General features: G+C 36.6%; 1 protein-coding gene across 5 annotated transcripts in view; it reads right to left on the bottom strand.

Annotated features, from left to right (window-relative positions):
• The window catches only part of LOC111607530 (NLR family CARD domain-containing protein 3-like), a 199,392-nt gene that overhangs the window by 169,501 nt on the left and 12,753 nt on the right, over positions 1-17,138 (bottom strand). The window contains exons 1-4 of one of the 5 annotated variants that reach the window (XM_023329153.1): positions 4,086-4,154; positions 3,828-3,883; positions 2,203-2,383; positions 1,571-1,722 (exon numbers count right to left, since the gene is read on the bottom strand). In XM_023329153.1, the coding sequence (XP_023184921.1) occupies positions 1,571-1,722; positions 2,203-2,318 (268 nt within the window). In that variant the 5' untranslated portion in view covers positions 2,319-2,383; positions 3,828-3,883; positions 4,086-4,154. Of the gene's footprint in view, positions 1-1,570; positions 1,723-2,202; positions 2,384-3,827; positions 3,961-4,085; positions 4,155-17,138 lie in introns of those variants that run through there. The other 4 variants (XM_023329154.1, XM_023329152.1, XM_023329155.1 and 1 more) reach the window with 4 other exon arrangements.

Genomic DNA, 17,138 nt, shown 5'->3' with positions numbered 1-17,138 from the left:
TTAGGGCCACCTACTGGTTGAACATTTTCAATCTGCTTGAGTTTAAAAGCTGAAATACTTGCACTCTTAAAATATGGGCTACATTATTCTACACTAATAGCAGAAAACTTTAAACTATAGATTGTGATTAGTGAAAATTTGGCCATAAATCCAGGTAAAAACCAGGATCTGGCAGACAGGGGACAAGTTACTAGTTATCTCTCTGAGTTTTTAACTCTTCACTATAGCATGTAGTTATTGTTTCTAGTAATCTTTCTCCAGTTCACCTCTTGTGATTTCTGTGCCTCCATGGTCTAAGGATGCCTTGTTGGGCCCCAGATTCTCCTCCACTCCTCTGTTGTCTGCTGCAGCTCTGCTGTCCTCACATTCATCTGCCTGATTGTCTCCAAAACCATTTGGATCTCACAAACTATTCACTTCCTGAAGAAGCTTCTCTGTAACATAACTCCTTACTATATTCTACATTTACCATCATCTGCCAGGCTGAACCTCAACCACACCTTGAACCAGGGAGCTTTTCAGAGACTTCAGTGACCTCTGAGGTTACTCAAAGTCACTTTCTAATGGGCAGAAAGTCATTTAAACTCTGTGACAGAGTTTAAATCACTTTCTGCTTAGTGAAATCCACCATGTCCTCCCTTTTCATAGAGAGACATGGTGACCGTGGTCCAGATACATTAAAAGGGTTGAAATCAAACCTGTATTGAAGCTTCACAAATCAAAGCTTTAATGCAGCTTCGTTTAGGGAAAGAAAAAAAACTACAAACTTGGTTTTAGATATTCTGGCCTGAATAATCTACACCATGATTGAAGTCTACATATTTTAGTTTTTGAAGTAGATCACATTAAAGATGCTCAAAGTAGCGAGAAATTAGGTGGAATTGTCCTTTAGTCATTTCCTCAATTAGAAACTCCAATTTTCCAGCAGAACCTTAAAGGCCTGGTGTAATAACCAATAAAAGTAGAACAAAAATCATTTTCAGCAAGGTCAGATTAACCATATTGGCAGCTGGGCAATTTGCTGACCTATAACTTTTGCCACCTCTCTGTTTTTGTTTTATTATACACTTTATTTCTGTTATGCTAAACGTAACATTAATATCAACCAAAACCCGACTGCTGCTCTCCTTAGCCATCCTCTCTGCTATTTCATTCCCCTTAACCTCATAATGTGCTGAAACACAAATAAAATTATCTGTAAGAATCATCAAATTGATTCTATGAAGTGTTTGTTTTATTTAGAGCTGATGACATGTTATGCTGCAACATGACCCTTCAGAGTAAGAGTCTTCACTTAGAATTTTAAAGATGAACAAAATAAAAAGTCAAATTTGTACATTTATCTTGTGGCCATTTTTTTGAACAGGCTCAAATTAAATGAGGACTTTATTAAGCCCAGTTACCTGGACATAAGTTCCAGTTACACCAGCTGGAAAAACACAGATTCAGTTGAAACAACTGACCACAAAAAGACTTTTAAACCTTAAATTTCCAAATCTCAACTAAAGACGTGGATCTGGTTCCACAGAGACGATAGAAGGAAGCTCTGATTGGAGGAGTTCAGTCTCACCTGGAGCACAGCTGCTCTGATTGGCTGTCAGCCGTCCAGATCCTGTTCTGGGTCGTTTCCCACACTGGGGGCAGCTGGTACAGACCGGATCCATCAGAACATTCTGACCCAAAGCACAGCAGGATGGATGCTCCTCCTCACCAAAGCTTCTCCTGTGAAGACATTTCTTCATCACTGAAATATTTCACTAGCAACAGGCTGGAGCTGAAGATGTTCATGAAGGTCCACAAAAAACAAGGGACAAGAAACTGGGTCAGAACAGAACCTCAGAACATTGATAATTTCTGGTTTTTACTTCATTGAATTATATTTGGTATCATGACTGATGCCAGTGTTCCCAGTCTGGAAGATGCTGGGTTTCACTGCTTCAGTGGGTTTACAGACAATCTGAATTGTTGCTCTTCACAAGCTTGGTTGTTTTTGTTTCCATGCAACATTTTAATCCATATTAATTCATTCAGACCTTCATTCAAACTCTGATTTACTGACCAACATCCTTCATGTCCAACTTTAAATTAAGAAGTAAGAAAATTAAGTTACTGTTTATTAAAACACTGAAGATCAACCAGTTAATATCATTTATTTTATATCTCCATAGATTCACATGAATCAGTTAGAAAATGGTTTCTTACTTTCTGTCTGATGGTTCAGGTTCATTACTGAACCATGGAGGAAGACCTTTGGACCGGTCACTCCTCATAGATGGACTGATGGGTCCTGGAGGTTCTGCTCTGTCCTGATCTTTCATCTTCTGGCCTTTTGGAGAGAGAAACCAGAACCAGTCAGTCCAGTGATCCGGTTCCAGTAAATGTCCTGTGAAGCAGAAAGCTGGTTCCCATCATGTGTTCAGAGGATCAGAGTGAATCATTTGAATGAATGAGTGAACATTTCCTATGAACTAGTGAACTTATTTAGCTCACAGTGGACTTGAACGCATCATGACTCTATTGTAGCTCTGTATGGAGGGAGTCAGTGAGCAGAAGGTTCTGAGGGAGCAGCAGCTCAGGTCGGGTCCACAGCTCTCCTCCAGACAGAACCGGGTCCAGCTGGGATCTCAGCAACATGTCAGCCTCTGTGTGCAGCTCAGCAGGATTTCCTCTCAGCTCAAGAGACACAAAGCAGCTTTCAGGGACCACAGCATCCAGCTGAGGTACCAGCTGGACCCACTGCAAGGAATCATGGGTAAACAGCTGCTTCAATAGGGGGATGAAGCCCCCAAACACTCAGCGAGGCCTGAAACATATTTAGTCTATTGATCTGATTGAACTTCAAGATAAAGAGACACATTAATGCAACTCTTTTAGTTAGAAACTAGTTTGTTACAACTGATCTAAAATGTTTGTGAAATTATTTATTTTATTATTATTGCTCCATTTAAAAGTTTTGTTATTTTTAGGGTTGAACCGACTGCAGTTTTCTGGCTGATCGATTCCGATTTTGCAGATACTGATTGCTAAACACAGCAACCTTTCAGGTAAGAGTCAGTCTGGATCTGGATGCATTTTTCCAGCAGAGCTTTGAGAGACAAAGAGTTTCTTCCTGCTGAAAGGAGCAACAAGAGGAAAACCTGGAAAAAGATCAAACTCAGTGAGGAGGAAGAGAGGAAATCTGTGGACGGCTTAAAGCCGGTTCTGATCCACAGACAAGAGAAACATCAGTTTCTGCTGAACCCCAGACTGATGAGGGACGGAGTGATGTGATTCACTTCCTGCTGATTTCAACAAGCAGAGAAACTAGTTTACAATGTTTTAGTTCTGCTTTTTAGGTTAAAACACCAGAGAGAGTCGCTGCAGCAAGAACTGATGGACTGTAAAAGTTACATTAAGTTCTCAGTTTATTTAGATTAAATCTGAAAAGTTCATTATTGCTCCACACAAACAGATCAGCTTTAGATGCTGCTGTCATGGTAGATCATAGCTGATCATTCACCAGGTTAACTGCGCAGTAACTGAGCTGTGTGTTTATAGTGTGTTCAATATTTCTCTTTTTGTTCCTTATAGTCGCATAATGTAACCTCACTTAGCATCACTTTAGAAGCAGCAACGTCTCACAATAAAGTTTTTCATTTGATCTAATTCCTTTCTAGATCAGGCCTTCAATAAAGTAAACAGAGCGCTGCTGCGGGGACCAGGCCCTATGAGAGCCGAGCGACCCAGGCCGAGGTGACTGAGGCCCCGGGAAGCCTCGGTGGGTTCATCGGTTAGAAAGGCTCCAGAGAGCCGAGAGACACGGAGGGACCCGGAGCGGCAACACTTACCTCTAGTAACAAGTCAGCAAGTTATTTCCATCCTGCAGCTCAAAATGGAGGCTGATCTGAAGGAGACCAGAGTTGGGTTCAATTTCTATTTCCACAGGAAGTCACGTAACTTGTGTTTTCCTCTCATCTGTGTCCACTAGAGGGCAAAACCCGCCCTGCTCTGATAGTAATAGTTCAGTTCGCGGCTCTGCAGCTAAAACATCAACATCATTCTGACTGTTTCCGGGATAATTTAACTTTTCATAAATATTTTCCTACCTTCAGACCGGAAGCTCAGCATATTAGCGTCTAAACCAGAGTTGTAGAGCTTTGATTCAGCTCTGTTGGACCTGAAGCTCCAGTTTAGGAGCCACAGCTCATCAGGAAACATTAATATGTAATTTATTTAGGATATATAGATGAGTTATCTGCATGTAAATAACACATCTATATATTAAATCAGCTGTCAGTCCTTTAGACAGACCATAATAATATTAGTATTTATAATGAGAAAGATATAAACGTGATCAACTTAACAGAAGTCAGAAACCAGCTGCAGCTCTACAAACTCACCTCTATATTCAGAGCGGGGAATTTCCGCCCTCTGGTGGCCATAGTGGGAACTACAGTCCTGATAATGCTGCAGATAAATCTTTATTGTCATTGTCACAAGGACAACAAAATTCAAAAGGTGCCATCAGTTGGTGCACATGCCCAAAAACAAAAAATAACTGTCTCACAATTCACACACAACGCAAGAATCAACAAATAACTGGCAAAAAAACAAAGAAAAATAAGAACAGCCACATTCTCACATACATCATTTATGATGATTAATGGTTGTTTTTGATTGCATTTAGTTTTGTTATTGCTATCGGGTAGAAACTGTCTCTGAGACGGTTGGTTCTTGTTCTGGTTGCTCTGTATCTTCTGCCTGAAGGCAGCAGTGTGAACAGAGAAGGTCCGGGGTGAGAAGTTTCCTTTGTGATGTGTTGTGCTTTTCTTAGACAGCGGTCGCTGTGCAGGTCCTCCAGTGAGGGGAGAGGGCAGCCAATGATTTTTTGGGATGATTTTATCCACTTAATGTGGAGTTTAGAGAAAAACTAACAGTCTTCCTGAGTCATATTGACAATTTACTGACCCACATATTATCCTGACATTTTTTATTAACTGTTTGGAGTTATATATGTAATAAAAACAGTTTAAAATCATAAAATAAAGCTGCTGTGTTAAACTCTTACAGGAAGATTTTTCTGGTCAGACTTAATAAAATCCTGCAGTGACTCTTATTTAACGACAGTAATGTAAGCTGACTTGATCTGACTTCATAAAATTTAAAATTAAAACAAAGATAAAAATCCCGTTGAACAATTTACATGAAGAACGTCTGTAGTTATGATAGTTCACCACCAGAGGGCAGTAAGAACTCAACCAACCATCATAAAACTGATCAACTTTAAACTTTTCACTAAATAGTTTCTAATAACAACAGCGATATTAACTTAATCCTATGAATAATAATCTATATATTTTATATTTGTTTGTTATTAGATATGGCGATTAATTATTAAAATAATTTAGACACAAAGTGAACAACAACTAATCAGAAAGTAACAATTTTTATTATTCTAGATGAAAATTTATTTGAAAAAAAAAAAATACATTTTATTCTGTAAAAATCCCAGAAATATTAGCTGTGGGTAATTTTGAGAATCAAAGTCTCAAAAAGCTACAAATATTATGAAAAATATATTTATTAGTAATCAGCTGAGATCAGAGCATCAAGCTGGATAAAACCACCTAAAGGACAATTAATAAAATTAAAACGTCAATGAACCTTTTAAATATATCTGAGCACTGTAGTAAACAGATTATTTAACTTTTATTTATTGGAAGAGACTCGCTCTCTACCGCCCTCTTGTGGTCAGACACTGTAACTACACACTAAAATTCTTTATACTAGTTTAATAATAAATTAATGAGCGATTATTAATTTCCTTTGTCCTTTATACTAGTTTAATAATAAATTAATGAGTGATTATTAATTTCCTTTGTCCTTTATACTAGTTTAATAATAAATTAATGAGTGATTATCAGTGAACTGAAGGACAGTCGCTGCTGTTCAGCATCACAGTTTAAATTTGCAGCTGCTGATAATCAGTTTGTGTGTAAAACCAGAAACGAGTCACAAGATTCAGATGATTTCACAGTCGTCACTTTGACGATGCAAACTCTGGTTCCTCTCAGTGTTTGGTCTGTCAGAACGCTGCTCAGGTTCCTCCTCCAGGTTTTACTGCTTTTCTTTAAAGTTGTACGACTTTAAATCCACACAAATAAACCAAAGAAAGTCGGTTATTATCTCATCTTCTAATGCAAATTTTTATCCGTCAACAAAAGCTGAAAAACAAAACTGTTCTCCTTGAACATCAGCTGTGCAAACTGATCCCATCAGATCTGTGAGCAACATGGAGTTTATCTCTGTTTCATTTCAACTTTGACCTTTTGTTCCTTCCTGTTGCATCAGAAACTTCCCGTCCTTAAAGTGAATCAGACGGTTTGAGTGAAACCAGGTTTCAGGTGGACTGAAGTCGTCTTCACTGTGAACTTCATCAACTTTCTGCTTCACAACAAAACCTTTCAAAGCCAAACACACATCCAAGCAGCTGAGTCACAAATGATCCAAGTTCAAATCTTGTGTTTCTTTTCTCTGGAGGATCTGCTCAGGACGTCTGGATCTGTTCTGAAGTGGATTTAATGCTACAGATCCGGAGGAAGTTTTAGTGTTTGGCTCTGAATCTATAGAGCTGCTATCATGTCTCATTTTAGCTCAAGTTTTTTCACCACAACAGAATAAAATGACATTTTGCCCCATTAACATGCTCTTTAAAGCTTTTTAAATGAAATTAATACTTCATATTTCTGCTGAATTCAACTCTTGTAACTTGAACTCAGAGTATTTTTCTCTCTTCTGTTCCTGCAGATCATCAAACAGATCAGATGAAAAATCAAACTGAAAATCTTCAACATCCTGATCGACGTCTGGAAACTATTTGAAATAGAAACGTAAAATGTTCTGAGGTCGGTGACCGCCTCGTCCGTCGGCCTGTTGCTACACCTGCACGTGAAACCAGCAGAAACGCTGTCACCATGGAAACGCTACGGGGACACCTCGGGTCCAAACATGGAGGAGGCAGCATCATGCTGAGGGGAAGCTGGTCCCAGTTGATGTGAGTCATTTTGATGCTTTTCAAGGTCATAGTGAAAGTAAAAAGCTTCAACATATAAAACATTATTTTAAGATAAATATAGCCTTCTCAAAAATAAAAACACTTTTTACTCTGAAGAAATTTAAAGAACTAATAAAATTAGAATTAGTTTTATTATAATGAAACTATTTTGGATAAAAACCAAATTAAAAACTAAAACTTTTCATAATAATGACAAAAAAGAATCTGAATTTGTAATAAAAACAAAATAAAAAGCCAATAAAAAGAAAAAAGTGTTTTAAAGCCATAAAGTAGAAAGATAAATAAAGCGTACTTCTTGAGGAGGAGTCGGTCCAGCGCTCCGTCTGAGGTCATCTCCATGGTGACCTTCAGCGTCTCCTTGACCTCTTTGAGCCGAGGGTCTCCGGTCCGACGCCCCGTGGATTTCAGGGGCGTCGGACTGCCACCGCCGGGCCCCCGAGGGCCGCTGGTGTCTGGGTGCTGCAGCAGCAGCCAGAATAAGCTGCGGCGATGAAGGCCTGGAGGAGTCTTCATCACTCTGGGAGGTTTCCATGACAACTGTCAGCAAATCTCAGTTTGTTTTCTGCTAATGTCAAAAAAACACAATTTCACTGTTGCAGTGTTTCCATGAAATAAGAAATGAAATTAAAACCACATGTGAATAATTTATCTCCAGGATTCAGAGGGAACCAGAACAACCTCAGAGATCTTCTCTAATATCCAGCTGAATACCTCAATTTAGGCTTTGATGAGAAGAGAGCTGCTCTTTTCTCATCAAAGCCTAAATTGAGGTATTCAGCTGGATAATGTTCAGGTTGGCACCTTAACACTTGCTGGTCAACCTCTCTGCATGTCCACTCAAGGCGTCACAACACCAAATTATTATTTTCTTTGCAGTTGTGAAACGTTTAAAACTTCCCATATTATTTCATTCCTCATAAATCATTTGCTTACTTAAACAAGCCACTCTAAAGAGAAAACTGTTCTCTGAATTTAGAAAACTAAAACTACATCAAAATCTTGCCTTATGCGATGATCATGACTTCTCTACTGTCAGACAGACCACAAAACAATCCTCACTCCCTCCTTGCATGAACTTCCTCTCACCTACTTTTCTTTCCAGCTTTTAGATAATTCATTATTTTTCATTTTGTTTACTAAATCATTTATTTATTTATCTACACTCTATAACTTCAAAATCTTCTTTTTATTTTCTTTCTGTATTTGGTTGCTTAAGAGGAAAGGAGATCAGGCTTTTTCTGTTGTTGCTCCTCTTCTATGGAACAATCTACTTTTCCAAATCAGATCTGCCCACAGCCTGGATCATTTTAAATCGCTTCTTAAAACTCATTTTTATTCCTTGGCATTTAATTGAACTAGTGTTTGATACTCTGTTTTTATTCATTTGTGTTATTGTCATTCTTGTGCAGCACTTTGGTGCAGTTTTATGCCTGTTTTTAAAGTGCTATATAAATAAATTTGACGTTGCTTTTTTCTTATAACTCCTACCTGAGCTCCTCCCTGCTCTGCTGCCTGATCTGCTTCACTCTTCTTGCTCTCCTGTTTTATCCTAACTTTTCTGATTGCCTTCTTCTCTCTTTTTAGCTCCTCCATCCACTTTTCTAACTCACCCATTCCTTCACTACTCATATTTTTTTGATTTGATTTTTGTTTTCTGTCGTACTTCATCCTATGTGTTTAATTGGCCCTGAAAGTAATATTTTTCTATCAATTTATTTAAATTCTTTACTGAGTTAGGGTTTTGTCTTTCCATAAACTTCCAGTCCTTACACTGGAGTTTATCTTTCGGTGTTAATTTGCTATTCCCTTTTCCCATTTTGAGCAATTTAGTCAATTTCGTTCCAGTCTTAAAAACACATAGGATGGACTCTAAAAGACTGGATAAATTCTTAGCAGGACGGTGATCAATCCCTGTTGTGGTAATTCTCTCTTCAACCTTTTCAGGTGGGAAATTCTTGCCTACATGCATCCACCAGAGGTTCACCGTTTGCACTCCTGCCGTTTGGTATGAGGACAAATACCTAGTGGTATTTAAATTACGTCGCATAAATGTTTTCATTTAGGTTTGGATTATTCTGGGGTAAAAAAATTTTGTTATAAAACACACCGTTTTATATTTATATAAAGTAGTATAACATTACAAGTGTGCAATGTTGCATTAAATTGATGTTTACTGTGCTTTTCTCGCCCTGATTTTCAATTTTTCAGCAGCTAGACAGCCAGACAACGACGCTAAAAATAACCAAACTTCTTCCTTTTATACTTGTTTTATTGAAGAGTGGCCTCTGACCACTGCCATCACTTTGGCCATCGTGAACTGTAACATACAAGGCTTGGTATTAGCAAACAAACATTGCAAATTAGCCAATATTATTAAAATGTATACTGGAAATAGAAATGTATTGTATGTTATAATCTTCAAGCCCCCCCTCCAAAAAAAGGGGGTGAAAGTTGGTTCTCATACTGTTTCTGATAAAGTTAAAAAGGTTGAAGAAATTTATATCTATTCAGCAGGTGCATTTGCTTCATGTGATTCATGATGTTCAGAAAAGACAAATGAGAAAATAAATATTTCAAAGGCATGTAAGTGTATGTTTATTTTTTTAAGATTATCATAGATACAATTTATATTGGGCTTCCTTGTGTTTTAAAGTTTCCTTTAAGTGGGAAATGTTTGTTGAAGTTTGATGCTTATAGATATTTAAAAATATAATTATTAGTAAAAAGAAAAACAATTTAGAGCAAATTTCTGTTTTTCAGAAAGTATTAATAAAATGTTTTAAATTGACATTTTAACAGTTTTAATCTGTTATTTAAAGGTATTTTATCAGTAGGACTAAATGAAGTTTTTTTGTACAACAAACAAAAACTGGGTAAATCTTACTGGAAAAAAGTGTAAAATAACAGCATTATTATGATAATTCATCAGAAAAAGTTGGTTAAAATTACTTGATAAAACTGTTTTATTACAAAAATAACCCTTTTCAAATCACAGTAAAAATTTGTGCAAAACTATGGGAAAATCTGTTCATTTCACAATTTAACACTGTTGTAATTACTGTTTGGTCAGTAAAACAGTTTACATGTTCACTGTGTTTTCTACAGAATTATTCTGGCAACCACAGCTGCCAGTTTTTTTGTAAAAACAACAGAATTTTTTTTTACAGTGTATGTTAGATCTTATTATTCCAGTGTAAATCTGTTTTAGTGATTTTCTATCTGCTCCCCAGTCACTGCCAGCCAAGCATCTTAAAATATTTAAGATCTTTTTACATTTATCTACCACTTTTTGAATATGAATATTCCATTTTAGTTTTTCATCGAACCATATTCCTAAAAATTTTATACACTTTACTTGCTCTAATTCTTGATTATATCATTTTAATTTTATTTCCTTGTTTAATTTTTTCTGAGTAAATATCATTACTTTTGTTTTTTCAACTGAAAACTTAAATCCCCAGTGCAACGCCCATTTTTCTATTTCAATAATAACCTTTTGTAATTTTCTTACAATGAAATCTACATTTTTCCCTCTTTTCCAAACAGCTCCATCATCTGCAAAAAGTGAACATCCAATTTCTTTTCCAATATCTTTAAATACATCATTTATCATAATTAAGAACAATAACGGACTTATAATACTTCCTTGCGGAGTTCCGTTTTCTACTTTATATTTTCCTGAGATCACTTCACCAATTCTAACTTGTATTTTTCTATTTGTTAAAAAGTCTTTAATCCATTTAAATAACTTTCCTTTAATGTCCAACATATATAATTTAATTAATAATCCCTGAACCCACATCATATCGTATGCTTTTTCTATGTCAAAAAATACTGCCACTACACTTTCTTTATTTACTTGTGCTTTTCTAATTTCATGCTCTAGACATAACGTTGGATCATTAGTGCTCCTCCCTTTTCTAAAACCACTCTGAAACTTTGATATATATCCTTTACTATTTCAATAATATACGATCCTATTGTTAATCATTCTTTCCATTATTTTACATATATTGGATTTTAAAGCTATTGGTCTGTAGTTTTCTGGGTTTGAATTATCTTTTCCTGGTTTTGCTATTATAATTGATTCCTTCCAGTTCAATGGTAGTTTTCCCTCCTCCCAAATTTTATTATATAATTGCAATATTATATCTTTTGATTTTTCACCAAGTTGTCTTATGATTCTATAATAAATCCGATCTTTACCCGGTGCTGTATTTTTTGTCTTCCTGAGTGCAGAGTTCAATTCAGCTTTTGTAAACTCAACATTTAACAGATTATTTGTTTCTTCAACACTCTCTACTAACTCTTTATATTTAAGTTTTGTATTTTCTCTCCCTTTTCTTCCCTCTTCACTAATATTATTTGAACTATGAATTTTACCAAATTTTCTTGCCAATATTTCAACTTTATCTTCATCTCTTACTATATTTATATTATCCATTTTTAATATAGGATATTCAAACTCTCTCCTTATGCCATTCATTCTTTTAATTATTTTCCAAATTTTTTCTATTTTGGTTTCTTTCCCTATTGTTCTACAGAAATTCCTCCAATATTCTCTTTTAGCATTCTTAATAGTTCTTCTTACCATTGCTTGCTTTCTTTTATAATCAATTAAATTCTTATAAATTGGGTTACCTTTTAGTACTTTAAATGCTTTATTTCTTAACTTTATTGCTTTTTTACATTCATTTGTCCACCATGGCACCATTTTCTTATCATTTCTACACCCTGTTTTCTTTATAGAATTATCTGCTGCTTCCATAATTATTTTACTAATTTCTAAATTTTTATCATTTATATCCATTGTCATATCTACTTTCTCTAAATTTATTTGACTCAAGTATCTAAATTTAATCCAGTCTGCCTTATTAAAATTCAGTTTTTTATTGACCTTTATATTGTTATTTAAATTTAATCCTACTCTTATTATAATGGGAAAATGATCACTACCTATTGTTGAATTTTTATCAATGAACCACTCACAAATACCAGCTAAAACATCTGAAACAATTGTTAAATCAATAACTGATTCCATCATTGATTCTTGTTCCCCTCCCATCATTAATACATACAAGATTTTTCATTCCCATTAATTCTTCTATAACTTGTCCATTTTTATCATTACTTTTACCCCACAATGTACTATTTGCATTAAAATCCCCACACCAAATTATTTTCCCTTCCAAATATTCGGTTAACTCCTCCAATATTTCAATTGATAATGTTTTGCATGGATTATAAAAATTTATTATTTTAAATTTGCCTTCTTGTTCCCATATTTCAATTACTATATATTCAAGTTCTTTCCCTTTCCCTAATACCTGATATTGTATCCCTTGTTTTATAAATATTCCACATCCTCCTCCACCTCTCTCCTCCTGTCGGTCTCTTCTAACACTATTATATCCTTTAATCACAAAATCTAATGTTGTTTTTAACCATGTTTCCTGAACACAAATAATTTCTGGTTTATCCTCAAGACTATCAACATAACCTTTAAGTTCCTGTCCGTTAGCAATTAAACTTCTTGCATTCCATTGTAATATTAGCATTAATTATTTTCACCTGGTGGTCCTGATCTACCATCTACCTCCAGCTTTTTTTTATGTTCTCCCATGATCCCTCTTTAAACCCCAAAACCTTTTCAGCTCCTCTCACTATTATTTTAATTTTCTCAGTTTTATGCTTGGCTTGGTCAGTGCAGTTGATAACATATGCTACAAATAATATTAGTTTTTCTACTGATACTGTGATATTATCTTCTGATTGTACTTTGTTTTGCTGTGGGATTTGGCTCGCTATTTGTTCACTCTTTCTTGTTGTCTGCTCCTTCACATTTTTAACAGCTTCCGCATAACTAATGTTTTTAGTTGTTTTAATCTGTATAATTTCTTTTGCCTTCTTCCTTACCTCACATCCTCCATACGTAACTCTATGTTGCCCTCCACAGTTACAACATTTTTCTTGTGCTTCTTCTTTACATTCTTCTAATTTGTGATCTTCACCACATTTTGGACATCTTTGCTTCCCTTTACAAACTGCTGCTATGTGTCCATATCTTTGACACTTGAAACAACGAAGTGGTGGAGGGATATAAGGTCTGACCTGAAAACTGAGATAACCTATTTTGATGTTTTGTGGCAATTCTTTCCCTTCAAATTCAATGAGGATTGACAAACTTCCTACTCTTTCTCCATTTATTGTTCTTGACAATCTCTTCAAGTTATTTACTTTTGCTCCTACAATACTTTGCTTAATTTTATCAAGATCTCCATCTAGAGGGATCCCATAAATCACTCCTCTAGTTTTTTTATTTTCTCCCACAATTTTTTTCTCCAACACAGTTTTTTAACATATATTATCCACATTTAAAGCCTTATTTTTTTGTTCTTCATTTTTACAAACTACCAATAGGTTTCCATCTCTCAAAATCTTTACCATTTCAACATCTCCAATTTTCTTTTTTATTTCTCTTGACACCACAATGGGGCTGATGTTATCCTGTTCTTCTTCGTTCTTAAGTTTTAATATTATTTTAAATTCCTCCCTCACAACTTTCCTCCTAACTATCCTTTCTTCTTCTGAACTACTTCCTTCCAGTTCTCGTTTATTTCCTTGAATATCACCTATTTCCTTTCCTTCATCTGTTTTATGCCTTCCCCGTCCTCTCCCTCTTCCTCTCCCCACTGGCGTCCACCCTTCAAAATCCATGTCTTCCTCATTTCCTGTCTCCATTTCCAACCAAACCATTCACATACCAGTTTATGCCAAAATCCGCCTTTTCCAACTCCGATATGTGTTTTGTTTTGCCGCACTCCGTCTCACAAAACCAGCCTGGGCTCCCTGCTCCGTCCCACCCCCTGCTACATGGAGTCTGAACCGGTTCTGATCCAAACCTGACTAGAGCTGAGGCCCCGCCCCTTCACTCACCTGAGGCTCCGCCCCCTTCCAGGTGATATTAAATTCCTTTCCTTCCATGTTTCCTCTCTTTGTTTTCTCAGTGAGTTGAGCTGTAAAACTTTAGGTCAGATTTGAACTTTTTCAGGTTTTTCTCAGTTTTCTGCTCATTTCCAACCAACATTTTATTGCAGGAAATCATTTCAGGAAGGAACCAGAAGATTCAGGAGTCTGGGAGATGAGACTGTAACCGACCTGAACACTGAGGCCCCAGAGCGCCCCCTGCAGGATCTGCTGCACCATTAACCAGACAGAAATGGCAGTTTTATACAAGTTATTATTCTAATTCAATAGCTGATTTAATTAATCGAGTTTTGATTGAAAAGATTGATTCTCATCTGTTTTATTAAAAAACCATCTTCAGTCTGAATACTGCAAAAATAAACTGCTGGCTAAATTAGTAGCTTAAAGCTGAAATCAACTTGAGATGTTTCTGCTTTTACTCATTTAAGCTGTGAAACTAAATGTGAAAACTTATAATACAGCAAAAATGGCCTGGAGGATTAAAATGAAGGTTTAGTTATTATATGTGTACACAGTCAGCTGCATAAAAATACACAAAGATTTTTTAAAAACTTTATTTGGTCGTTAAACATCCAGCAACCCACATTGCATTAGAAAAATTATGAAAATCAAACATGAACCAATCAGCACATTATCCCAGTGATTCTCTGAGGTTTGAATAAATCAGTAAAATCACAGTAAAGAGCCTGAAGTTCTCTAGAAAACTCAAAACATGAAATATGGAGTTAAAAAAGTAAAAACCAAAACAAACTGAGAGAAATTAAAGCTGAGAATCAATGATGATGTAAAACTTCAAGATTTAGCTTTTACAATGAACATAAAATATATAAAATCTTTTTTTTTCCAGGTTCCACATGTTCCTGAAAACTGCTCTAAGATCAGAGTTTCTGTAGGACATCCAGTTCTAAACTGGTTAAACTGGTTTCTCTGATGGAAGCTGAAGTTTCTCTGCAGTTTCCAGTAAAGCATCTTTTTATCTGTGGAGCTTTGAGGAACATTTTCATGTCAGCAGAAGGAAGAAGCAGCAGAGAAAAGAGGTTTGAAGTGTCTTTCATGGCTTCAAAGCTGAACTGAAAATGATTCCCATGTTTCCATTCTCAGACCATTTCTGGTTCCAGGATGAAAATGAATCAGAGAGAAAAAAGATCAACTTTCCAGTTGAATCCAGTTCAGATCAAAACTCCATGAAGCCTCTAAATGGAGCCCAGTTTGAATTGGATCTTTATTGATCCAAAGAGACAAACAATATCAGACACTAAATGACAGACACGAGAAAATAAACAGGAGGAAAACCTTGGAGGTCAGAGGTCATCATCATGATCCAGTCAGAGTCTCTTTAGACTCAAACTGCTGCAGCTTCAACCTCTGAGGATCAGCAGGACACTGAGACCATTCTCTACTTCACAGAGATCAGAACCTGCAGAGAGAAGAAGGAAGGAGAGAGCAGATCAGTGAGTGTTTCCAGCCTCTCTCCAGCAGCAGTCAGTGACGCAGCACATCCACTAGATGGTTTCCAGGCTGCAGTCAGACTGATCTCAGAGCTGTGACCAAGATGAACCCGATCAGTTGTTTCCTGTTGAACTGAGAGAACAAACAGATCTGAGATCAGATCTGCTGCTGCCACAGTTTGATGGATGAGGACCACTGTCTCTAGACATGTTGGACGGCTGGACGCTGGAGTCCAGCTGGACTTCCTGGAGACATGGACACAGCAACAACACTCATCTTCACACCAACACAAACGCAGGAACACAGCAAGCTGCTGCTCCTCTGATTGGCTGATTGCTGTCTCTGTGTCCAATCAGGAAGCCTGAACCATTCTCCTCCCACTGAGAAGCTGCAGCTTTACTGGGAACACTGGATCTTTGCTTTGATGCTAACTGGGTTTAGTTCAATATGCTGACAGCAGCTGGACTCACTGCAAACATTTACTTACTTTAAAGTCTTTACAAGATTCTTCAGCTGCTGAACATCTGAATCCTTCAGGTTGTTGAATCTCAGGTCCAGTTTTGTCAGACGGGTCGGGTTGGACTTCAGAGTTGAGGCCAAATAATCACAGCTGATCTTTGACAAACTGCATTTCTTCAATCTGAATAAAGAATAAAAGATGTGAGCTGAAGCCAACAGGATGCAGGTTAACCAGTCCAACAGAACCAGTTAAAGATTCTCATCAATATTAATGCCAACAAGCTGCTGCTTCAATAAAGACCTGCTGACTTCAGAACCAGAACCAGAACCAGAACCTGGTACTGGGTCATGTTGTGTTGGAGGATTTTAGTCAGTAAAATCATTCCAGGTTCTGATCAAAGTGTTGAAGCATCAATCATTGATTATTGATTTGTTCCTGTCAGATTCCAGGAATTCACTTTTCTAGACTGGGTTGAATGACCTTTGACCTGCTTCACATGAGGGGGATTTCTACACACTGGGGGTCCGAATGCTGTCCTGTTCTGACCTCAGATCAGCAGGTCCAACTCAGTTACACAGAGGGACTAAATTAAACTCTGGATCCAAGTCCAGGAACAAACTCAGAAAATATTTATTAGAACAGAAGAAATTAATTTGATTTATGATCAATTATATATAATTATTCACAGAAATATCAATAATTATATAATTACATACATCAATGTCTTCAGTCTGCAGCCTTCAGTCTGTAGAAAACCACAGAGCTCCTTCACTCCAGAACCTTCCAGGTTGGTCCAGTTCAGCTCCAGTTCTGTCAGATGGGTTGGGTTGGACTTCAGAGCTGAGAACAGAGAAGTCCAGCTGGTCTCTGACAAACTGCAGTCCAACAATCTGAATAAAGAATAAAAGATGTGAGCTGAAGCCAACAGGATGCAGGTTAAAACTGAAATATGAACAAATAAATAATAAAAATGTAGAAAATTAATTTCCCTGAATGTAAAAGAAACATGATGAACTGATTCTAACATCTGATCCAGTCAAACTGGTTTAAAGAGTCCAAACCAGCAGAACCAGAACATTTGATCAATAAAGAAACTCAAAGTTTTCTATCAGCCTGGATGAGTTGAGCTATTTCTGCTGGTTCCTGATCATCAGCTCGAGACCCGACTTGGTAACTGGATCAGAACCA

Source organism: Xiphophorus maculatus, chromosome 24 (genome assembly GCF_002775205.1).
Source record: "Xiphophorus maculatus strain JP 163 A chromosome 24, X_maculatus-5.0-male, whole genome shotgun sequence".
Classification (NCBI taxonomy): domain Eukaryota; kingdom Metazoa; phylum Chordata; class Actinopteri; order Cyprinodontiformes; family Poeciliidae; genus Xiphophorus; species Xiphophorus maculatus.
Note: the sequence above shows the minus strand (reverse complement) of the source record. Positions and strands in the feature narration are given on the sequence as shown.